Genomic DNA, 24,850 nt, shown 5'->3' with positions numbered 1-24,850 from the left:
CGGGTTGCGAGCAGGTTAACGGGGGAGGGGGTTTCGGCGCGTGACACGTGGCAGGCCACGTACGCTCTATAAAGTGGACTGTGGGTTGTGGACTCGGGACTCAGGAGAGGAGGGTTGCGCGAGAGACTTTAGGGTTTGTCTTTTACGGGAGAATGTGGTAGAAAATGAGAAAAGGCCGAAACCCAGGAGGGACGGTCAAAAGTCGAGGGTGAAAAAAGGATCAGTGGTTTTCAGGGTTTGGGGGGTGGTTCGGGGTTTGTGGCCTTTTGGTGGGACTTTGGGAGGAGTGATAAAATCTGCGAAGCGTCGTTTTTCTCGCTTTTGGCGAGGGTCCATCGTTCGCATCGATTTAAAAAAGATAAAGAACTAGCAGTTGTTGAATTATAAATAAAAGATAAAAATAAACCAGTAGAATAGACAAGGAAAAGTAGCGCTTGCTCGATGGGATGGGACGCTAAAATTGGTCAAAATTTTGTGTGAGCAAACTAAACGCACACACGGGTGCGCGAACACACACACACACACACACATTTTCTTTCTCGCCACCTTCTTCCTGTGTATAATAGTAACATTCCGCCATTGCTCTGCCTTCTTCTCCTTCCTCTTCTTCTGTAAGATCTCTCTCTCTCTCTCTCTCTCTCTCTCCTTCCTGTCTTCTTCATCTTCGGTCTTCATCATCATCACATTTATCATCATTGCATAGTTCGTCCTTCCTCACAATCTATAGTATAGCATTCCGCCATTCATCATCATCCTTCTTCTTCTTCTTCTTCTTCTGGTGAGATCTTTCTATTCTTCCACTCCTCCATCTTCATCGTACAGTGCCTTTTCCGTTTGTTTGACAAACCATGGCCATGGCCGCTGCCTCAGATCTTCCCCCGCAGCAAAACCCTCGCCCCTCCCCCTATGCGCGTCCGAAACGCCTCTCCCTGCGTTTCTCCTTGCCCTACTACACTCAGTGGGGCCACAGGCTGGTCGTGTGCGGATCCGAGCCTCCTCTAGGAGCCTGGGATCCCTGCCTCTCCCTACAGATGGCTCCCCACCATCAAGGCCAGGAGCTCTTCTGGACAGCAGTCCTCTCCGTCCCCCTCACCTTCGAGACCGAGTACTGCTACCTTGTCGTTGATGAAGAGAGCAGGGTCGTGCGCAAAGAGACTGGCAAGCCTCGCTCTTTGAGCTTCCTCGAGCATCGCCTTCCGGATAATACCTATGTGGAGATCAACGACTTATGGCAGGTGCATCTTCTCGCCTTTCTTTACTAAAACTTCAATCTCTTTCAAAGAAAAAAAAATTTCGGCTTCAAAGAGTCTTGCTTAGATGCTACCTTCGCCCCAAAATACACAGCTCTGAAATCAGACGAATCCATCCGAAATGCGATCAGAATCAGAATAAATCAATCCGACTGGTAAAGATTCAAAATTCAGGCCAAGACTTAGTAACTTTTAACCTCAGAGGCCCAGACAAGCTGCTACTTCAGAAACCATTCGTAGCAAACCGCATTGAACCAATAGCAGGTTTGTTAAGAATGCTACTACGCAAGGGCCCGTTTTATCTTCTCTCTATATAAGCAGGGCAATACTACACAATGTCTTGATCATTGGGCGTATTAGCTTACCTTTAGCTGAGATTCGCACATAAGTTTTCACTCTGATGATAAGATGAGGTGCAATGACCCGATTTATCTCAGCTTTATGCAATGGGGCTCCCAAATATGAAATACTGTACAATGACTCTATCATTGAGCTTCGTGGCACGCCTGCTGTGGTAAACAAGGTTATTGTCACATGGCTTCCATGCCAGATGATAAGAGGTGTAGAAATACTGCTGATTGGGCCAATGTTTCTTCTTTGTTTGCCGCAAGCCACCTTCCTTTTACTAGCATAACTGGCCAGAAGTATATGGATACGCTTACTATCTTAATTGCATGGTGTGCAAGGCCCAATGTAATCAGGAACGGCTGGAAATGTGCAAAACCCGAGTTGCTTGATTTCATCTTACCAGATATAAATATTGAAAAATAATATTCCATGCGGTAAATCGAAATCTTTGGTCTTAAACTTCTACGGAAAGTCCACTTAGATTAATGTATCTACTCATGGACATCCATTAGTCTCTACAAGGTGCCGAAAGTTTTCCGTGATTGGGGACCAAGCATGGACCTGTGCAGGAATGCCACTTTTTCTTTTCCCCAGTAATATAGCAAATGTTATGTTTTGCAGAGTTGAAACTGAATTTTCCAGTTGTGATCTTAGAGCAATGTGCAATGTGCAGGATGCACTGTCTCCTGAAAGTTTCCTGTTAAGAAGTGCTTTCCACGATGCTATTTTTCGGCGGTCACGGGCTGATAATAATGGTGCACAGCTGTCACAGAATGGGGCTCTGCATGCAGTACTTCCTATAGCAGATGCACAAGGTCCGTGACATCAAAAGTTGAAATGACTTAGCTTAAACTCTAGAGATTGTGACAGCGTATAAGCATTTGGGATGCCATGTTGCAAGCTTCTAGTTAATTGTTCCTTTGAATGATTCAAATGTTGTTCTGAAAAGATGACAAAAGCAGTCTTAGAGCTACTCTTCTTGTTGTTGCAAAACTAGTTCTCAATTGCTGGGCTGTGATTTGCATTGCCAAATGCTTCAAACAAGTTCATTGTAAAAACATGTTGCTTATCCACTCAATCCTTTGAGAAAAGGTGCAACAAATATTAGAATAAATTTTACACAGATTCAGAAGGTTTAATGTGTACACAATGTAAATTGATGTTTCTCCACTTAAAACCTCTGAGAAAAGTGGCAACAGGTATCATAATAAATTTTGGAAGATGTATAGATTCTATAGAATAATTGTACAATGTAGTTGATATTAATTTGAGTCAGTGTTAAGCTGATTGTGGCTGACCAGGTGGTGCATAATTCCCTCACACTAAATATACACAGCTTGATTTATTTGCTAATATTGTGCAGACTATGTACTTGTGAAGTTCAAGATCTGTTGTCCACGTTTGCAAGCTGGTCAGTCTGTAAGTAATCATCTCCTCTTTTAGTTTGGGTTATCCCTTGTTGAGTCGATGTGTGGTACAGACTACAGTAGCATTTTTGTTTCCACATGCTCCTTATCATCCTTGGAAATTCTCAAACTGCAGGTGCATCTGATGGGTGGAATAGAGACGTTGGGAAACTGGGTTCCTGAAAATGCATTGCCGTTGTCAGCTGTTGGTGCTGCTTGTTGGCAGGGGCAGTGTGTTTTAAGGAAAAATGAACTTCCGTTGAGATATCCTTGCATGAGGGGCATTCTCCTACTGAATTTTCTATGTGCCACATGGGAAGTTTCTGAATGTTTAGGTTTAGGGCACTGTTATCACTTTCCTTTGTGGCCAGAGTTACACCAGTGAGTTCATTTGTAATGTAGAGTCATTGCTTATTCTTGCAGACGATTTCGATGGCTTCATCCTACTCTTGCAATCTGTTTCTTTAATTTGCTGTGCACTTATAGATATTTTGTGAAGGACCAAGAGATTTTACTTCCCGAAATTGGACCACAGAGAGAACTTCGTTTTGATGCTACTGGCAAAAAACAACCTTCCATGATGATCATCTCTGATGGATACTTTAAGGTCATCTGGTCTGCTCAAACTTTTATCTCATTCTTTATGTGAGGAGCTGCACTTTCCAAGGAGGTAGACCCTTTTTTGATGGTACAAATGATGTCACCTTTTGCAGGAAAACCCATGGAGAGGTGCTGGACTTGCTGTGCCAGTATTTTCCTTGAGATCCACGGATGATGTAGGTGCTGGTGAATTTCTGGACATCAATCTACTGGTTGATTTTGCAGTTGCATCAGGCTTGCATTTGATCCAATTACTTCCTGTCAATGATACATCAGTGAATGGAATGTGGTGGGATTCTTATCCATACAGGTGAGGGAATACTTGTCAAATTTGTGTATACTACTCTTGAAAATGTGAATGTTCTTCCAATGGACGTACTCTGCAATTTATGGCCATAATGGATGGTAGGTTGTTTAATGCTCTCTGAAACTCCGTGGCAAATTTTATCTCTGTCCAGTTAAGTTGCCTGCCTTACTGTTGCATGCGTAGCTGACTGAACCAAGATTGCTTCTCACATACTGGCATTCTGCATTGATGCTTTTTTTGTGTTTGAATGAATGGATTCCTAACATATCACTGTGTGTTCCCTGCTAACAGCTCTTTATCAGTGTTTGCTCTGCACCCTCTGTACCTTCGGCTTCAAAAACTGTCAAACAAATTACCCCGTGCTATCAAGGTATATAGCCATAGCTTCACTTATGTTATCTGTTGAAGTTGTGTGGTTCTCTGTAATCGACTTGTCTCCTACCTTCTACAGGATGAGATCGAGCACGAGAGGGACAAACTCAATTTGCAGGTACTCAGGTTGTGTGTGTGTGTGTCCACGTGCATGCATGTGCGTGTGTGCTTTTTTGAGAGAGGAGGAGAGGCCATATGCAAACATTTCAATAGGTGGAATGCAGAGTGACCAGAAGGTTGGAAGTTTGATTCTTGTATCTGCACAGTCATCTATAATGGGAACTTTGAATATGGGTCTGCATGCGGTTTGAACCTCACTGGCTTGGGTCCTGACAGCTGGAATAACATAAGGACAGTTGTTTAAAAAGAAAAAAAAGAAGGTGGCTCTTTTGCCGGAGTGTGTTGCATGTCCAGACTGACTGTCTCATGCGTCCGTTGCGTGATAATAAATCTCCTTGGAATGTTTTGGTAAATTATGAACTCCAATGTTTTCAATCATGATAAGGTAATTTTCATATATCAAGACATCCAAGAGCATTCTAGCTTGTACATGTATGAGCAATCAAGCTAGTTGCTTGTTTCTCCGGTTAATACCCTTAAGGGTAAGGTTGGACATAGAAGCTTGACGGGCTGTCGTGCATCAAAATTTATTGGGAGATTTTAAGAGCTAGGATTTATAGTTTTGACATGGATCGTTTGGAATCAAATTTCCAACAAAATTTGGGTTGCATGTGAATTACGAGTGTTCTTTTGGTTTGGAGAAGTATGGCACAAGAATGCTTTGTGGTATGGCTGTGTACAAGAGGAGTGTTCTATCTTTTGTCCCATTGCACATATAAAGTGAGCTTCACATACTGGTTTATTTAGTGTGGCATGAGTGCTGCAGGTATCCCAGGGATGTGAAATTTTGATGCCTTGCTTAGCATTTGATTGAGTGCTAATTAAATGTGTAGATGTGAGGTGCACATGTGATGTGCAAGCTAGCTATTTCACAATTTTGGGCCAAGGACCCCAAGATATTAGTTGGTGCCAAAGGCAAAAGTTGTAATAAGTTGTACTTGATAGATACTAGGTGGTATTTGGTGATAGATTTTTGCCCAATTCATTTTATTAGCCATTAATGTCAGTGGTGACATTAGGAACTAGGCATTAATTAATTAATTAATTAATACTTGTTCAAGGGCTAATAAATGCTCAAGAATACTTTAGTGACAAATTGCCTTGGCTAGTTTAATTGTGGGCTGGTAAAATTATTTTTTTGAGCAAGAATCAACAATTAAATTAAATTTTCAAATTGCTATTTTGAAAGTTAATTTAGTTTGGCTGAAAATTGTTGGAAAATGCAAGTAAAAGGTTTTCATTTGGCAAAACTTGCCCATGCAACTGAGAAGAAGTTGACTGGAGGCTGGGAGAGGAGAATCATTCTTAAGGTCTATTGATTGAGGAGAAGGTTGTTGGAGATGGTCGCCAATTGGTTAGGAGCAGGGGTGGAACCAACCAACACCAGCTAGAGGTTGGGAGAGGATAGTCATTCTTGAGGTCTAACAATTGAGAGAGGCTGTTGGAGGTGATTGCTAGCTGGTTAGGAGCAGGGGGAAGCAGCCAACACCAGCCCAAGAGCTAGAGCAGTAGGTGACAACTAAGGAAGGGTTGTTGCAGCCAAGCGACAGCCTTTTATTGTAGGCGATGGCTCCAAGGGCTGATTTGACAGAGTTGCAGTAGATTTCAACCATTTGTTGCCATAGAATTTTGAATTTTCTCTCTTAGCATTCTCTCTTATTCTTCAACAATCACTCAAGTTATCTTAGTCAATCTCAGCCATTTCAACCATCGGAGGTGAATAATTTAAAGATTCATTGCTATAAGCAGCCACCTTGGGAAGTGTGCTCAGAATTTAGGGCCTTGTACTTGAAATTTAATAGCTGAAATTTTAAAAATTTAGAGGATTTCAAAAGGTTAGCTAACTAATATTAAGTTTAGGGCATAATTTGTCATTTAATGGGCAAATTGAAGGCGAAGGATAAAATAAGCGTTAGTTGTAGGTTGGCTTGTTACAAATTGTATGGTGGAGGGACTTGCTTGAGCTATTGCACCAAACACACACAGTGCAAAGAGGAAGCTTATTCAAAAACACAAGAAAGCGAGATAAAGGCCAAAACATTTTCTTGTTGGTTTTTTTCCCTTCTTCCTCACACAATGTGATATTAACAAAGTATAGATAAGATACAATATGAAGGAAAGTGGCCTACCAAGTCAAACAGTGCAAAATTGACTATACTAATTGGTTGGCGTTATAACTATGCTAGCTGTAGGCAGGTGTAACTAACCAAATAAATAAGTAATAAGTTAGTAGCCATGTGAGAATCATACTTATCACTAATGCGCTAAGTATAGATCATAGTTGCCCTCGTACGTAGTACGAACTGGTTTGTACTGTATCGTACCGTATGAATTCGTACAAAAAACAAGCTTTTTTTTGTGGTTGTTGTTATTGGTGGTGGTTTGGGTTGTTGACTGCTGTTGTTGTTCTGTAGCCTTGATCGATCAACCAAGAAAGTGGATGGAAGCTTGATTAGACTCCTTATACATGTTTTGTTATGATTTATCCTAGAGCCAAAGGCCATACATAAGGTATTCAAGCAGTTCCATACGTTTCTAATTGATGTCCCATCATTTTTCACAATATGTTAGTGTCATCAATAAATAAATTCAGCACCATTTGAGAATCATCAAGTAGCTTAATCCTATTGATTTTACCTTTGTTCATAGCTCATTTTGCACCACCCAACCCAAAGCATTAGTACACATTGCTAATAAAACTAGACTAGAGGATAGCTTGACCTAATGTACCTTCTGAGAGTACACGAATTAGTGAATGTACCATCGGTAGCTACTTTAGCCTTAGTAATGCCAAACAAAACCATAACAAAATTCATAAATCTTTTACCAAAACCTTTGGTGGTTTGTTTGGTAACTGTTGGTCTCACAAGTCATTTTGGCCTCTTGTAGACGTTAATAAAGCATCTCATGTCATTTCATCTCTCTCTCTCTCTCTCTCTCTCTCTCTCTCTCCCTCTCTCTCAACCTTCTCTCAAGCATACATGTCTCTTATTTGTATGATTATTCATGTATGATGTATCCACTCCTATGTATGTACTCTTAAGTTATAGCACATGTTGCACATGCGGCATATGCCATATAGGTTTTGGCGTGTTACCCTCAAGTATTCATCTTATATACTCCAATAGCATTGCTATTTAGACTTTAAACATCTGTTCTATCATCTATAGTTCAAAATAATGAAGTTAATTTTTTTTCTTCGTACTAATATCGTACCGTACCTTATAAAATCTTAAGGTACCATTTAGTACCGTATTTTATCGTACCGTACCGTACTTTTCGTACCTGATAACTATGGTATAGATGTGTGGACCTATATAATCAAGTGGTCCATTATCAATGTCTATATGTATTAAGCTTGTGATATTAAAACTCCCCCTTAAGCCTAACTATATCTCTGTAACTCTAAGTCTTGAAATTTTTGAAGCTTCTTTGCACCCAATGTCTTTGTAAAAATGTTAGCTATTTGATCTTGTGTATTGACATATACCAAATCAATTTCTCTCTTGCAAGTACCTTCTTTCTCGCAAAATGGTAATGCACCTCAATGTGGTTTATCCTAGCATGAAACACTGGGTTCCTAGCTAACTGTATACTACTCATATTGTCATAGTGAATGACAATTGGACCATCTCTCAGCACATCCAAATGACCTAATAAGTTTTGCAGCCATACCACCTCACATGTTGCCATAGCAGCACCTCTATACTTGGTCTTTGTATTCCATAAAGTAACCATTGGTCGCTTTTTGTTGCTCCAAGTAACTATTGTGCTACCAAGGGAAAACATGAATCCATTGGTAGATCTTCTATCAGAGTTGTTATTAGTCCAACTTGCATGTGTGTATCCAAACACCTGCACATCCTTATCTACCTTATAGGAAAGCCCATAATGCAAGGTAGACTTCACATATCTCAGTATACATTTGATTGCATCCAAATGAGGCTTCTTAGGTACCTATATAAACTGGCTCACAAGTCCAACATCATTGCTTAAGTCTGGCCTCATGATAGTCATATAGATTAAACTCCCTACTATCTTCTTGAATATAGTAGGGTCTTCTATCTTATTTCTAACATCAGCATTGAACTTTACATTTGGCTTCAATGGAATTGAAAGAGGTTTACATGTTGTCATACCATACTTGGATAACATATCCAAGCCGTACTGCCTTTGGGATATTTATATACCATTTGTACATTTGATCACCTCAAGGCTAAGGAAGTACCTCAGCTCACCCAAATCCTTCATCTCAAACTTTTGCTTCAAAAGGCCCTTGACATTAGCAATCCCATTGTCACTATCACATATAATAGTCAAGTCATCCACATAGACGATTATGACGATCAAACTTATATCACCCTTCCTTATGTAAATTGAGTAATCTACATCAGAAACATAAAAGCTAATGCTAACAAGATACTCTCCGATCTTGTCAAACCATGCTCTAGGTGCTTGTTTCAGCTCATAGATGCCTTCTCTACCCTGCACATACATGTCATACATATATTTCGGATGCTTTAAATTCTCAACCTATCGACTGCTCCATATATATCTCTTCTTGTAAATCACTATGTAAAAATAAATTATTAACATCTATTTGTTGTAAACTCTATCCTTTGGCTGTTGCCAAAGCAATCGCACATCTGATAGTCGCCATCCTAGCAACTCGAGTGAATGTTTCTTTATAATTTATGCTAAATATTTATGCATAGCCTTTTGCAATCATCTTGGCCTTATACTTGTAAATAGAATCATCCACATTATGCCTTATTTAATTGTAAACCCACTTAAAGCCAATAGCTTTCTTGCCTTTGGGCAATAGTACTAGATTCCAAGTCCTATTGGTTTGTAATATAACCATCTCCTTATCCATTGTTGTATCCCAATGAGCATGACCAATAGTCTCCTCAAAACAAGTAGGCTCAATATTCTCAACTACATAAGTATAATGGTGAGCTGATCCTCAAAACCAAATTTTCTAATAGAGTATTTTAGCTTGCTAGACTTGCGTACCACCGGATCACTCAATGGAGTCTTTACATTACTATGTACTCTTTGTATACTTGGTGTCTTGATTGAAGGAATACCAAGCTCATCGTCTAAGCTCTCTCTACCACTAGAGTCTCCATTAAGAATTGCATGACTAGTAGATGTATTATTTCTATCTAATACTTTATTCTTCCTTTTGTTATTACTTGTAACGCTAGTAGATGTGCCTAAAGATATGGGGTTGCTCCTTAGTCTTCTAGACCAGAACTGATTGTAAATCTACTATCAGACAATGTCTCTAGTCCACTAAGAGTCGATGATTCTTACTTTTTTGTCTGTACATGACTATCATGATCATCAACATCATCCAATGCATCTCCAGTAGCTGCATACTGATTGTTCATCTTATTAAAAATAACATCCGTATTGATTGAAACTCACCACTAACAGGGTTATAACAATGATATTCTTTTTGCTTAGTAGAGTATCTAATGAAAATACATTTTTTAGCCTTTGGGTAAATTTCTTCCTTAACTCATCAGGCACATGAATATATGTACTACAACCAAATACTTTTAAGTATGATACGTCAAGTTTTTTGCTTGTAAAACATTCTTCAAGAGTTATACCATGAATTGCAGCTCTGGGAGACTTGTTCATGATGTAGACAATAGAATTAATAGCCTTAGACAAAAAAAGCTTGGGCATATTCTTTTTAGCTATCAATGTCCGTGCAACTTTTGCAATATGTCTTAAGTGGACCACAAGAGTCTCCTACTTGTAGTTATGTTGGTAGACCTTGGAGTGGTAGATTGAGGTTATAAGTTACTCCACCAAGTACATCACATATGTCAAGAAAAAGCAAAGAGAAAGCTGGGGACTTATCTATTATGATAGATGTATCATCATGTTTCTCTCATGTTGATGCTAATTCAAATGGCTTTGAGCAAAGCTTGGATGAGGAGTTTGGATTTGGTCTATTAAAACACTTGGGTATGTGGAAGGCCTAATATGATGCTAGAACACTTGACAGTTGCTAGTGATCTAGGTCCACGCAGGTCAAGTAGAGTAAGAAAGCCAATGCAGCGATTGATATATGATAGCTATATAGCTCATCACTATGCATACAATCTAAGGTTGTGTAGGATATGGAACCCGCTTGTTTTGAGGATGTAGTGGGTAACAAGTATTGGGATCGTGCTATGGATGAAGAAATGGCTGTACTTACGGATAATGACACATGGGAGTTAGTGTCTTTATCTAAAGGCAAGAAAGCTATCGGTTGCAAATAGGTTTACAAGGTCAAGCACAAGTTTGATGAATCTATTGAGAATTTTAAGGCACGGCTGGTTGCCAAAGGGTATATGCAAATTTATGGTTCTGATTATGAGGACACTTTTGCTCCAATAGCTAAAATGGCCATTGTAAAGCTTGTCATAGCAGTGGTTGTATCAAAGGGTTGGATCATGCATCAAATGAATGTAAAAAATATCAGCTTGCATGGGGAGTTGCAAGAGAAAGTTTATGTGGAGTAGCCACCTGTTTATATAGATGAGAGTCATCCAGATTATGTATATAGGTTTCGTAAGGCCTTCTATGGGCTGAAGCAACCACCCAGGGCATGGCATGATAGGATTGTAGAATACCTTGTTAGCATTGGATTTCGAAGAGCAGAGACTGATTACTCACTCTATGTATAAGAGAGTGATGTAGGTATTGTCGTCATTATTATATATGTGGATGATTTGATCATTGTGGGTGATAGTGAGACAAAGATTGATTATGTGAAGGGTCTCCTTAAGATTGAATTTGAGATGAAGGATTTGGGAGAGCTTTGCTATTTCTTGGCATGGAGATAATTAGGGCTCTAGAGGGTATATGGTTGTCACAAAGACAATATGTGTTGGGTATGTTGAAGAATTATAGTATGACTGATTGCACGCCTATTTCTATACCTTTGGATGTTAATGCTAAGCTTAGTGCACATGAGGGTGATTTGATTGGGGATGTCTTTATGTATCAGAAGATTGTGGGCAGCTTGATCTATTTGATAATCACTAGGCTAGATAAACTATACAGTTGGCTTGGAGAGTTCGTTTATGCAGCATCCACAGAAGCCACATTTGGATGCAATGTGGCGTATATTACGCTATGTCAAGACCACATTGAACTATGCCTTATTCTATGTTGTTGGTGTACTATTGGAGATGTAGATTGGGTTGGTAGTATTTTAGATAGGAGATCTACCAGTGGTTTTATATTTTCCTTTGGTATTGGTGCTATTACTTGGAGCAGCAAGAAATAGTCGATAGTTGCCTTGTCTAGTACAGAGGCCAAGTACATAGGTGCTGCAATTGTAGCATGTGAGGTACTTGGTTACACAAGCTACTTGGTGATTTGGGGATGTAGGTGGATAAAGAAGGCTATCGGTGCATAACTAATTATACTAATTGATTAGCATTATAACTATGCTAGTTGTAGGAGGTGTAACTAACCAATATAATAAGTGATATGTCAGCGGCTATGTGAGGATCATAATGACCAATGACGTCCTAAAGTGTAGACGTGTGGACCTATCTAACCAGGCTGTCCATCATCAACGTTTGCATGTGTTGAGCTTGCTATCTGTTACGTGGACCTGAAAATTTGATGCTTTGCTTATGTTTAATTTGATGCTTTGCTTTGCTTATGTGTTGAGGATTAATCAAATGTGCAATTAAAAGATACACATGTGTTGCACATGTGAGGTGCAAGCTACTTTTTCACAGTTGAAGGTCGAAGGATCCTGTGAAAAAGATGGGTGTCAAAGGTAAAAGTTGTAACAAGTTACACTTGTTAGATTCTAGATGAATTTTGGTATCAGTTTGCCCCTAGGACCATTAATTGGCCATTAAGTGTCAGTGGTGACACTAGGGACTAGGCATTAATTAATGGATTAATACTCGTCCAAGGGTCAATTAATGCATGAGACCACTTTGGGTTGCAAATGGCCTAGCCAATTAATTTTTGGATGGGCAAGGTCAATTTTTTGGACATGGATTAAGGGTTGCATTCATTTTCAGAATTAATTAATTTTGAAAATTAATTAAATGGTTGAAAACTGCTGAAAATGGATTAAGAAAGCTGCCACTTGGCAAAACTTTCCCATGCAAGTGTGGGAAAGGCTAAATAGGGCTGAAGGGAGAGGGAAATCTCGTTTTTTTCATTTTGGAGCTGTTGGGAAGAGGTGTTGGACTGTTGTTGCCAGCTTTTGGGGCTATTTCCCAGCCATTGGAGACCATTTTGGTGATGGAGATTGCATATTCTTGACCTTGGGAAGTTGGCAATTGTTGCTGATACACTTTCTCGTGAAGATCACAGTCTCTGATGCTCCTATTGTTGTTTACAGCAGGGCAGCAGCTGATTTTGATCAGTTCTTCGCAACAAATGTCAGAATTTTCTCTCTCTACAGCATTCTCTCATCTCCTTCAGCCTATGCTCAGCCATTCTCAGCAATTCTTAGCCATTTGGAGGAGATCTCAGCCATTTTTGGTGGGCTGATTTGTAATTTCTGCAGTAAACCCTAATTTACAGCAAAAATTAGGGTTTAGCAGCCACCTTGGGATCCGTGCCAAAGATTGAAGGCTCAAGGGACTGAAATCAGTAGCTGATAATTGAAGATTATCAAGGGATTTTAGGAGCCAGCCCATCCCGAATTGATTTGGGGCAGCATTTGGCCAGCCAAGGGTCAAATTGGAGAAGAAGTCCTAGGTGAATCAAGGGGCAAATGACCCTAAAGGCTTGCTGGTCATTTATGACAGCCAGAGCAATTGGTTAGCAGGAGGAGATTGAAGAATCTCAAGTTGTACTCCTTCCAATTGAATGAAAGCTAAAGAAATACCGCAAGGGGCACCAATTTTGGGGCCAACAGGGAGTCTACTGTCCAAGAATGTTATGGTAAAGTGTGCATTTCATTTTATGTGCATTTATTTATTGCTGTAATTAACTCTTAAATCAGGTTATCACCACCCATTCCAAGAAGGAAGGCTGGTCTCACTATCTCAATAAATCTCCAAGCAAACCAAGGGGCAAGTTGGTTTGAAGGTTTGGTAGTTGCTATGGATAGCAAGATGCATTAAAGATTGAAGGAGATTAGGTTGGATCTTAATATACTTTAACCTTCAGCAACACAAGTTAAAGAAATACCGCAAGAGGTGCTAGTTTTGGGGACAATAGGATGTCTATTGTCCAAGATTAAGTTGTAACATTTACATTTTATTGCTTGTTGTAATTAGTGAATAATCATGCCATTGCCGCCCTTGCCAAGGACGGTTGGTTTTAGCAGGTGTCTTCAAGATATTAACATCCAACCATAAGGGAACCAAGTTCAAACTTGCCGTCTTGTGATGATATATACAAGTATAAGAGAACTGAGTTTAAACTTGCCACCGTATGATAATATATACAACTAGAAGGGAACCAAGTTCACGCTTGCCATCTTACAACAAATTGCTGTGTATCTCTCATCTCACTGCACATATTCTAGGTGTATCTCAACACACTCTTTAGGATGGCCCTTGAGCTAAACACAAGCTTTTGTTCTAGATTTTAGCATACAACTATTAGAGAGCCTAGTTCAAAATTGCCATCTTTTGATGGTATAAAGTGATAAAATATGCTTTTGCCAATTTGGATATTCAGCTACTCATCCACTTGCAGTTTGGTATGACCAAAAATTCAAATTACTTGACTTCCTCCAAAAATAAGAAAAATAATGATGTGGAAAATCAATGAGAATCCCTTAAAGAAAACTATTCATATTCCATGTCCTAAAAAGTGTGGAAAATCTTGAAACTACTTCTATTGCAATTGCCAAAAAGTGTGGCAAACCTTGAAACTGCCTCTGTGTTGTCCTACTATGCACCTGCGTGCTATAATATGGACATTGGGATTCCATGATGCATTCTTTTTCTCATGTATTCCACTTCTCCTTTTTTTTTTTTCCTTGAATTGCTAGCATGGCTGAATTTCAAATGCAAAGTGTGAACTCACCATCTTCGACTCAAGGAAGTGCAATCAGCACATATATAGCATGAAAAGCAGTGTGGTATGGATATGGTGCCTTTAGATCTGGGTTTGTATCTTCTAGAGAGGCTTTTTAAGCCTGCCTGGGAAGAAAAAGCGTGTGAGAATGGCAAAGTAGATGAGGCTTTATTGCTTCTTGCATGGAGTGTGACACCTGATGGAATGGCACCAACCATACCCATGGTCCACAATCCAAGGTTCATACTGCAGCAAGATCTTGGGTGACATTATGGAGCAAGGTTCACACTGCAGCAAGGACTTGGCGACATATCATGGAGCAATAAGTCCTTGTTGTACTGCTGAGTGCCTCAGTCCTCTAGTCTATGCTGATTAGTGAGGGCAGGTACTTGCTGAAATCTATTAATCAAAGGGAGATCGCAGGAGCAAACTAGCATGGGATCACATAATTCCTTTAGTATTGGATGGCTTCTTTTCTTCAATCCTCAGCCCCAAGTTAAGAGGGCATTTAATTGATTAATGCTGCAAACAGCAGGTCCTAAACAAAAGTTTGATGATGGCGAATTGAAGGGGAACAACAGTCGTGTGCCCCACATGTGTGCCCATATGCCGTATACACTCTAGACATTCAATCAGAGAGCATAGATAGCAATTTTTCCAAAAATATAGCCACTTGAAAACATTTTAAAAACAATCCACATACCTGCAGACAAGGTCCAGGAAGCAAGCTGAAAAGCTATATCCAATTTTCCCATCATCAGGGCAAAAAGCAGGTTGGTATCACACTAGGATATGAGGGAATAGTGAAAAGAAGAGGAACAGAACAATTTAACACTGATAGACAGCAACCCCTTCTCTTGCAGCCTTTTGCACAAACAGTTTCTTGATGTTGAAGAATAACCAAAAGCAAAAACAGGCTAGGGTTTGAAATTTTTGTTCAGCCACTCTCTCTACTTTTGAGTGACTTTCATTGAAACAATCTAAAACTACTTTGGTAAGGTTTTTAAGGTGTAATGTAGGATTATATCACTTTGCAAGGATCTAGGCATGTCCAAGAACAGCTCTGAAGTGTGTGTGTGGAGCCACTAATATTAAATGCCTGCATTAACACTAAACTATCATTCATTTTGGCCTATTTTTACTCCATAAAAAGTCCCCAAAGATTTATTTATAAAAAACACATTATTTTATAAATGCACAAAGATCCCCTATAAAAGGACATATGGTGGAAGTATCCTATCCCTAATGATTATCATCACTTTGCTTCATCAGCCCTTGCTCTAGCCTGCCCATGCCCCTTGGAGGAGCTGACTGCTCACCTCAAGAGGTGCTGCCTTGCGGCTGCTGCTATCACCAGCCCTTGGAGGACATTGCTGGCTGCTCTACACTGCTACCATGCTGTTGCCATCATCTGGATGTGCTGCAGCAGGTGTTTTTCAGCCAGCATGCCTGCACTTTGCTGCTTCGTTGGACAAAAGGCCGACATTATCATCATCTCACTATCTTGCTGTTCATGATGCTGTGTTTTCAGCTGGCATATTTGTGTTTTACTTCTCGAAGTCTTCATCAATATCCTGCTGCTTGGAGGATTGCGTTTCACTCCCTCCATTGCTGCCCACATCCTCATCATTCCTAGTTGATTGCTGTTGTTGCATTTTGGGATCCATCTCGAGTACGACACACTTTTGGAGCCGTTCTTGGTGTCTCCGACACTACTGTCAACTCATCTCTGGCCTTGTCCTTGAGACATGGGTTTTTGAGGCCCCTTGTTACTTGTATCACCTTCATCTCTATATACACTCATCTTAATTTGAGCATGCATTGGATTATATCATTTGTATGTTGTATTGTTTGCAATTCTCTGGCTTTGCCTTAGCATTTCTTTATGGTGTGGGCTTCCAGAGTGAATCCTTAAAAAGTGACCCATGATATCCTCAAATGGACTCATGCAAGGCCTTGTTTACACAATTGCCAATATCTTGGGTCCATTGCTGCAATTCTTCAGATAAGTTCTGCAGCAAAACTGATTTTTGGGCCAACGTATGATGATGAATGTTTAGCACATCGATGATGGGAAAAAACACAATTATGCATTGGGAAAGTGGTATCCTTCACATGTCCCTTGTTTTTTCTTATTCATGGCCACTGACCATAAAGGAGCCAAACTCTGCTGTCTCTGTTATACTTTTTTCTTCATAAAACAAAAAGAAAAGGGTAAAACCGGTGCATTGTCTCATTAATTTATAGAAGTACATGGGGAAAAGACTTCATGAAAAAGTCTATTCCAAAAAATAAAAAACAGTGGTACAATTCACCTAGATGGGCAATATTGATGTTACCAACATGGCAGTTATCATACAATGATTGCTGTTGTGATAGTCTGAACTAGTTGCAAGGCTGGAATGACCAAAACCGCAATAGGACATGATTCTTGTGAGTCCAAATATTCACAAAGCCCAAAGTCTAACCCAATTGAAAAATTGGGAATACCTTGATAGCAACTGTTAACATACATGCATGCACACATGCGCGTGCACACACACACACACACACACACACACACACACACACACACACACACACACAAGCTCATCCTTTCCTCCTTGGATTTGTATCTTATCAGTAATTGGCCATGAATGTAAATAAGAATTCAAGCTTTTTTGTGACCTATTCTTCCTTGCTAGGTTGCTGGCTTACTTGGGTGTCTCTTACATTGAGAAGAGGATTGTTACCAATACTTAAATGCCTTGCGTATGTGCGCACACACGTGTGCATGCATGTACACTCACACAAAAGGAGTTTTAATGTATAGTAAACTAAGAAAGGAACACACACACAAACACACACATGTATGTGTATGTATCCAGATTCCAAATATACATTGCATGTATACTGAAACAAAGAATGGGGGAACTGTAAATTTAAGGACATGGGGAGAAGGCAAGAACGTATGTTTCGAAATATACACTATACTGAAACAAAGAACGGGGGAAATGTACACTTAGGGACATGGGGAGAAGGCAAGAACGTAATTTGATGGTTGCTAGCTGCTTGTAAGAAAATGGTGATTGTGGCAGATTGTAGATGATGATAGTGCTAACAGAAATGTGAGAAAGCTCATTATGCTAAGTATTTTAAACTGCTTACTTGTCTGTCCAGGATGTGGATTATGATGCCACTATGAAGGCAAAACTCTCCATAACCAAAAAGGTTTTCCATCTGGAGAAGGATGAAGTGCTTGCCTCTGCTGAATTTCAGAAGTTCTTTTCAGAAAACCAGGTGCAGGAGCTACTTTAACTTAGTTGTTAGTATTTTGCAGCTGCTGTTGTAGCTGGTGACAACTGAAAGATATACACTCTTGTGGCTACTGATTAATGCACACTGAAAGACAACATTTTTCCATTTGCAGGATTGGCTGAAGCCTTATGCCGCATTTTGTTTTCTAAGAGATCTGTTTGGCACCTCGGATCATTCACAGTGGGGAGTATATTCACGATTCACAGCGGAAATGGTAAATTTTTAATGAGTGTGTAAAGGACGAGAGATTGTGTATTTTAGATTTTAAGTTGAGGTTTTATTCAGTTAGTGCACTTTGCCGGCTGTTCCTATGTTTTGCATTTTCTTCTGTTTGCAAAGGATCTTGTGCTGGAACAGAGTTGTCTCTTGCTGCAGTTTCTTTTGTAGCAGTAACATGCTGTTATGTTTGAAATCCTTTTTGAGACAAACTTTGTCTATATTACTGTGTCCTTTTGTAGTTGGAGAAGCTTGTTGCTCCCACTAGTGACCATTATGGTGCAATTGCTTTTGCTTACTACTTGCAGTACCATTTGCATATACAGGTAATGCTTCGAGCTTGTGCCTTGTTTTGCAAGGGTTCTTTATCAACTAAGATAATATAAACATCAGGGGTTGTTGTTTACAGCTTTCTGAGGCAGCTGAGTATGCAAGGTTACATAAAGTAGTCCTCAAAGGAGACCTTCCTATTGGAGTCGATCGCAATAGTGTTGACACATGGGTCAATCCGACACTTTTTAGAATGAACACATCAACAGGTGCCCCACCAGATTACTTTGACAGGAATGGGCAAAATTGGGGTTTTCCTACATATAACTGGGAGGAGATGTCAAAGGACAATTATGGCTGGTGGAGAGCCCGCTTGATGCAGGTCTACTTTGTGGTGTGTTTGTCAGTATAATGACACTTGTTTCTGTATTTAACTATCTCTAATGATTGCTGACCTTACAGATGGCCAAATATTTCACCGCATATAGAATCGATCATGTCTTGGGATTTTTTAGAATTTGGGAGCTGCCATACCATGCAGCTACTGGATTGATGGGAAAATTCCGGCCTTCCATTTCTTTGAGTCAGGTGTTTGTTTTCTATCTGGAATTACATTTTGCATACATGCTTTTTTCTTTGTAACATAGGTGTACTATGTTTTTCTATCCTTGGTGACATGCCTATGCCCACATGTAGCAAAGGCCATGAATAGGGCACAAAAGGTAGAACTAACAGCCAATGCTGTGAACTACAGGAGGAGCTAGAAGGAGAGGGTATATGGGACTTCAACAGATTAAGCAAACCTTACATACGTTGTCATATTCTACAAGTAAAGCTTCTACAATAATTCTTTTGTAATCATATATGGTCCGTGATTTTGCAAAATATGTTATCTGTAATTTATATTAAGCCATTAATATGTTGACCCTATTGCTTCTCGTTTCAGGACAAGTTTTGTGACAAGTGGTGTGAAGTGGCAGAAAAATATTTTACAGAATACGAGCACTTATGCTATGAGGTATGTCTGTTTTTACTTGTCACATATTCAACTAGGGCATGTGACCAAGGATCCCTGTGTATGAAAGGGTTTGTTTTCTAACGATTATTGCTGTGAAATGTACACGGTTGCTAATGATACCTGTGCAGTTTGCTTTAATGGGTTATAATCTCAGTTACCCTTTGGTTAGAAACAGCTCTTTCTGTATAGCTATACTAGTTATAGCAATTGACTCTTTCTGTATAGCTATACTAGTTATGATCACAACACTTGCAAAATTTTAAGTCTTGAATTTTGCAAGTTTGCAGTTCAAAGAGCAGTATAACACTGAGAAAAAGATAGTGAAACATGCCCAATCACTCGAAGATCTGTCAGACAGTCTTATCAATGATATGAAAGACCTAAAACAAAGGCTTATTGACCTGATTCAGGTATCTTTTGTTCAGCCTTAGTTGCAGTGGTTTTCTGCATAACAGGAATTTTTTGTTTTTTATCCCAGGAAAATGGATTCGCTAAATTTAATCAGCTGCAATTTGTCATTCAACTTCTTCCAACTTCAGATGCATATTTTCTCTTCCCAGATAGCTATGCCTCATAGTATTGTTTATCTTGAACTAGTGCAGTAAGATGTCATGTACTTGTTACCAAAGCAGATGGGGTGCAATCTTTTCTACTTCCAGATTTGTGAATTTGATGCAGTATGCTAATCTCATTGTTTTTTGTTTCGTGTTTTCCCAGGAGGTTGTTCTTATTCAAGATCCAGAAGACTCCAGGAAATTTTACCCCCGATTTAACCTTGAACAAACTGCCAGTTTCAAGGAGCTGGATGAAGGCAGGTAGCTAAGAAAGTAGTTGCCTGCATTGACATCTACTAGTTGCCTCATTTAAATTGTTGCCTGCGCTGACATCTTTTAGGCATGAAAAGTTGTTTTAAGCTCAGCTGTTTTTAAGTTGCTTATTTTAATACATTTTTATCATTGGTGGTGTCAGCAAAAATGTGCTGCAACGCCTATACTATGATTATTATTTTCAGAGGCAGGAGAACTTATGGCGTGAAAATGCGATGAAAACACTTCCTGTGTTACTGAACTCATCCAACATGCTGGCCTGTGGAGAAGATCTGGGGTTAATTCCTGCATGTGTTCAACCTGTAAGGGTTTTTAAGACAGTAACTTCAGTTAAATAATTGAACTGACCGTTTTTTAATGCGACTATTTAGTTATTCATATGGCAAACTGAGGGAAACTTTTCTATTCCTTGCAGGTTCTACAAGAACTTGGGCTAATCGGTCTACGGATACAGCGCATGCCAAGCACCCCAGGCATTGAATTTTCTCTGCCATCCAGCTATGAATATGCAATGGTTTGCTCACGCACTTTGTATCACACATATTTCACCATTAGTTTGTCTAAGGATGATTTCCTCAAAGTGCTTAGCCAGGACTTGTGGTATTCAAGTGCTTCTGTTTTGGAGGTATGTAAAGGCAGGGGGATAAGGTGTGGGGGGAGGGGGGTTGGGCAGAAAAGAGGAAGCAAGAATATTCACTCTGTAATTTGTTTATGACGGAGTGCAATGCTAATGATGGGGAGAGGGACGGGGTTCTTATTTTCTAGATTCTAGCCGTTTCAATATATTGGGCAATGCTATAAAGACTGTTGATGTCAAGGCAAGTGTTTTGGAGGAATTCAAGTGCTTTTGTTTCATTTTATTGGAAGGAAAAACAAGGTTCCTGAAAGGGGGGCAGGTGCCAAATAACATTTAAATTGTAGCTGGTTGGATAACTTGGCCAATGATATGAAGGCAGATAATGTCGTCAACTACTCAATGACATCTTAAGGTTTAGGAAGGCAAGCAAAGTGGATGAGAGCTTGCTTGAGACCTTGTATTGTTTGTCTGTCAGGTCTTGTCCATTGCAGCTTATGCGTGCTGCTTGAAGAGCTTTGGCATTTTGCAAGACAAGTCCTTGCTTAGGAAATTGTTTTTGATGAATTGTCTTGGTCATCTATAGAATTGCTACTCAGGTATGTGAGATTTTGGATGTAGTACCCCGTTTGTATAACAAGAATTTCAATACCCAGCAGACATCATGGAGCTGATGGCACGTTGTTTGCATTTGTTGGGCCCTTGAATTGTTCTGTTGGGCAATCATGGCTACTTGGAATGACCTTGTTACAAGGTCCTGTACAATAATTATTGGAGTACATGCTTCTGTGTATGTGTTTGAGTGTGCTGTGTTAACCCTTGCATCTGTGCATATCTCTACAATTGGCTGTATGCTTGTTTGCTTGCCCCTCTTCCTACTCGAACAATGAGGCTCATTCATCATATTGTCGTGTTCTGTGCATTGGCACCTCTATTTCTGTAAAAACTGATGTAAGTTGTCATTATGATGGCAAGTACTGTTTACTTGAGTTGAGCCATGGCTTGCATGGGGTATTGTACATATCGAGATGTGATGGGTTGTGGCTTTGGTTCTTATCACACAGCATGTTGTGGCATTTCTATCCAATCTCTTTCGAAGAACATATTGACATGGTCAATTTGGATTTCATGGCGAACAAACATGTTATACAAGATATAAATCTACAGCTAGACTCAAAACAGAACTCTTATGGTTTTAGGAGCAGCAGTGTAAAGTATAGATCTCATGTTTTTGAGTGATCTGTAAGATACCTCAGTATTGAATGACATGGGGTTCTACAAAGAGAGAATCTGGATTGGGAAGAGTGTGTGTTTCTCCATTTCAACCAACCAACTCTGCCAGCGAGCATTTATGGTTAATGTTCTGCTGTTTGGGCAGGCCCTAATATTTCCATCTTACCGAAGGCCTGTATACTTTTGAGGTTTGGTAAGAAAGTATATCAAATATCACTGAAGTTGTTCATCTCTTCGTACCGGATGATGTAGGTTTGTGCTCCTTCTTGTCATGATAGTAGCACTCTGCGTGCCTGGTGGGAGGAAGATGAAGGCCGGCGTGCAAGGTTTTTCTCGGATGTGCTTTGTTTTGGTGATAAACCTCCTGCCAAGTGTGAACCCATGGTGGTGCATGCTGTTTTACAGCAGCATCTGGAAGCTCCTTCGATGTGGGCAATCTTTCCACTCCAGGTGAAGTACAAAATGATGACAGGGGAACATTGTGAATTTAGTGCTATTGTGTACTCAAGCTGTGTGTCTGTGTTGCTCTTCAGGACATTATGGCACTGAAGGAGGTTTATGCACAGCGACCAGCTAAAGAAGAAACAATAAATGACCCGACTAACCCTAGACATTACTGGCGATTCAGTAAGCGACGATTAGCTATGGATCTATCTGCAGGATACTGCTTCAGTGCTCTGTGTGTAAAAATGAGAGTACTGGCCTTTGGTTTAAGTTTTCAATGAAACATGAGATATGAACTTGATGTTTTTGAAAACTATGCAGGGCTGCACATTTCTTTGGATCTGCTTCTGAATGACAGTGAACTTGTAAATACAGTGAGGGAGTTAGTAGAGTCAAGCGGTCGCTCAACTCCTGCTTCTTCTGTATCTGATGGGTTGAGCACTTTGATTCTAAGTGCACAAAAAAATAATGACAGTCACCAAACTTATGCAGTTGATGTAAATGCAAATGGATTTGAAAATGGACTGAAGAGCAATGGATATGGAGCAAATGCTAGCCACAAAGGATACAAGAACCTTATACATGACGTACAGGGGAAGTGATGCAAAGAATTGGCTTTATACAGGCTATAAGAGGAGAAACATGATGGAATATGTACTTAGGAGTTCATCTATGGACCTCTATAGGAAGGCCTCCTTTAAGGACAATGGAGAAGCCCGCAGAGCAAATAGAATGGGTTACTGATTACTCAAATTGAACAATAACCAAAAACCTATTTGAAGGTAAATGATTACATGGATTGGAGAGTTGAGTCAGATACAAAGTTGGAGGTTGAGTTTCATATCCTCTCTCAATTTGAAAGCTCGGCTTTACTTACTGCGGATACTGTCAACAGTCAGATCTTAACTTCAATTGTTCTAACTCTTGACAGATGTTGTAAGCTCTTGTTGCTATCATGGATCATGTTGAATCCATGTATTAAGGGAACTCATGTCCATGCTGTTGTATTTATACTCAAAGTGACTATAGAGAGGATTATTCCTTAATATTGTAATGGTTCTATATTGTTTTATCTCTGAAAATCCAGTCTGCGAAAGTACCATTCTTGGCAAAATGGGACTATCATGGATCATGTTGAATCCATGTATTAATGGAACAGATGTCCATGCCGTTGTATTAATACTCAAGTGACAATACAAAGGATTACTCCTTAACATTGCAATGGTTCCATATTGTTGATCTCTGAAAATCCAGTATTAATATTCAAGTAACACTGAAAATCCAGTATTAATACTCAAGTAACATTGGGTCCTATCCTGCTCCATCGGTTTCAGGGGTAATCTGGTGCATAATGTAAAGAAATGGTATGACAAGCACAGAAAATGCAACGTGTACAGTAACATGTAGAACGCTTTGTAGAATGCTCAATGAATGAGAATATGGATGATACAATCAGGGGGTCTGGACCTCTTCGGTCCTGAAGGACCAAGGTGGAGGTGTCTGAGAATGGTCTTGGATTGTGTCGAGATGGATCCCTATACTCAGCAGTAGTCCTGTGGCTCTGTCAGTGTTGGATGCAGATGGCAGCAGAAAACACAGGTCCAGCAGCTGCAAAATCTTATATCAGCACTCTGGGAGATGGTGATGAGCTTGGCAGCTGTTGGCAGCCTGTATTGATAAGTGTAGATGACTGTCTGGAATGACTTGACAGCAATCGTTGATTACTGAATGAGAAAACACAGCTGTGGGAGTGCTCCAAAACAGGTCAACTACTGAAAGATGTTGCCAGGTTGTGGCAGTCAAGGGTAAGCCCGTGGCAGTTGGGACATGTTGTGAACAGCAGAAAATTGATGTGATAGTAGCTCTGTGAATTGGTGATGTTCTCCAGATAGGCAGGTAGATTGAGTTGGACCAGCAAAGGCTCCAGATGGGGTGTGAGCAGTAGCGTGAGGATCATTGGCATCAAAATGTTTTTTGGGGTTGTTTTAAGGAGAACCAATTAAAGATTAATGTACCTAATGTAAGTATTTTTGCAAACGTTAATATTAGGGGCTAAACAGTTCCTCACAGGCCCAAAGAGATTGTGTCCAAGACAGTAAGTCACATCTTCATGCTCTTATATGTTTGAAAGGTCCTACCCCAAGGAAACCAAGGCATCGGACTTAGGAGTGCATTGTTAGGTTGCCCGAGGGCCTGCCATATGATTGTAGAGGCAATGTATATCTTCTTTCAAGTAGTCCAATTGACTGGCTCTTACAAAAATTTCTTTTATTTTATGGCTATAAATGAACATAGAGACATAAGATTTTTACATGTGCATAAAATGAATTGCAGCAAGGGAAGGATAGGGTGACAACATATAGAAGAAGTAAGCTGTGGTGCCTTAGAAGACTGTTAGGAGGAGAATGTGTTAGGAGGAGAATGTGTTCTGAATATGGTGGATCCAAGTTGATGGCTACTTGACAAGGTAAAAGGGAGACATGCTCACATAGTGTAAAGAATTTTCATCCTTTGGATGGGCATTTGCTATTTTGACCCTCATCTTGTCTGGAAC

General features: G+C 39.9%; 1 protein-coding gene across 1 annotated transcript; it reads left to right on the top strand.

Annotated features, from left to right (window-relative positions):
• Nucleotides 1–484: 484 nt before the first annotated feature.
• Nucleotides 485–23,515, top strand: DPE2 (disproportionating enzyme 2). The gene is made up of 22 exons (XM_087701474.1): nucleotides 485–1,235; nucleotides 2,272–2,413; nucleotides 2,962–3,017; nucleotides 3,141–3,268; nucleotides 3,485–3,611; nucleotides 3,718–3,914; nucleotides 4,203–4,281; nucleotides 4,363–4,401; nucleotides 17,577–17,696; nucleotides 17,827–17,928; nucleotides 18,173–18,256; nucleotides 18,340–18,582; nucleotides 18,663–18,788; nucleotides 18,955–19,029; nucleotides 19,147–19,218; nucleotides 19,506–19,628; nucleotides 19,936–20,033; nucleotides 20,188–20,347; nucleotides 20,461–20,559; nucleotides 22,105–22,302; nucleotides 22,386–22,479; nucleotides 22,618–23,515. The coding sequence occupies exons 1-22, from the start codon at nucleotides 849–851 to the stop codon at nucleotides 22,896–22,898; spliced, it is 3,030 nt and encodes a 1,009-aa protein (XP_087557600.1). The 5' UTR covers nucleotides 485–848; the 3' UTR covers nucleotides 22,899–23,515.
• Nucleotides 23,516–24,850: the final 1,335 nt, after the last annotated feature.

The sequence above is a fragment of the Lygodium microphyllum genome, chromosome 2 (genome assembly GCF_053477565.2).
Source record: "Lygodium microphyllum isolate KBCC chromosome 2, Lygodium_microphyllum_v1.1.10, whole genome shotgun sequence".
Taxonomy (NCBI): Eukaryota; Viridiplantae; Streptophyta; class Polypodiopsida; order Schizaeales; family Lygodiaceae; genus Lygodium; species Lygodium microphyllum.
Note: the sequence above shows the minus strand (reverse complement) of the source record. Positions and strands in the feature narration are given on the sequence as shown.

Coding starts and splice junctions, on each gene's coding strand:
- DPE2 (XM_087701474.1), top strand. CDS start 849: ATGGCCATGGCCGCTGCCTCAGATCTTCCCCCGCAGCAAAACCCTCGC. Junction 18,257..18,339: donor AGTACCATTTGCATATACAG/GTAATGCTTCGA, acceptor TGTTGTTTACAG/CTTTCTGAGGCAGCTGAGTA. Junction 22,480..22,617: donor TAGACATTACTGGCGATTCA/GTAAGCGACGAT, acceptor AAAACTATGCAG/GGCTGCACATTTCTTTGGAT.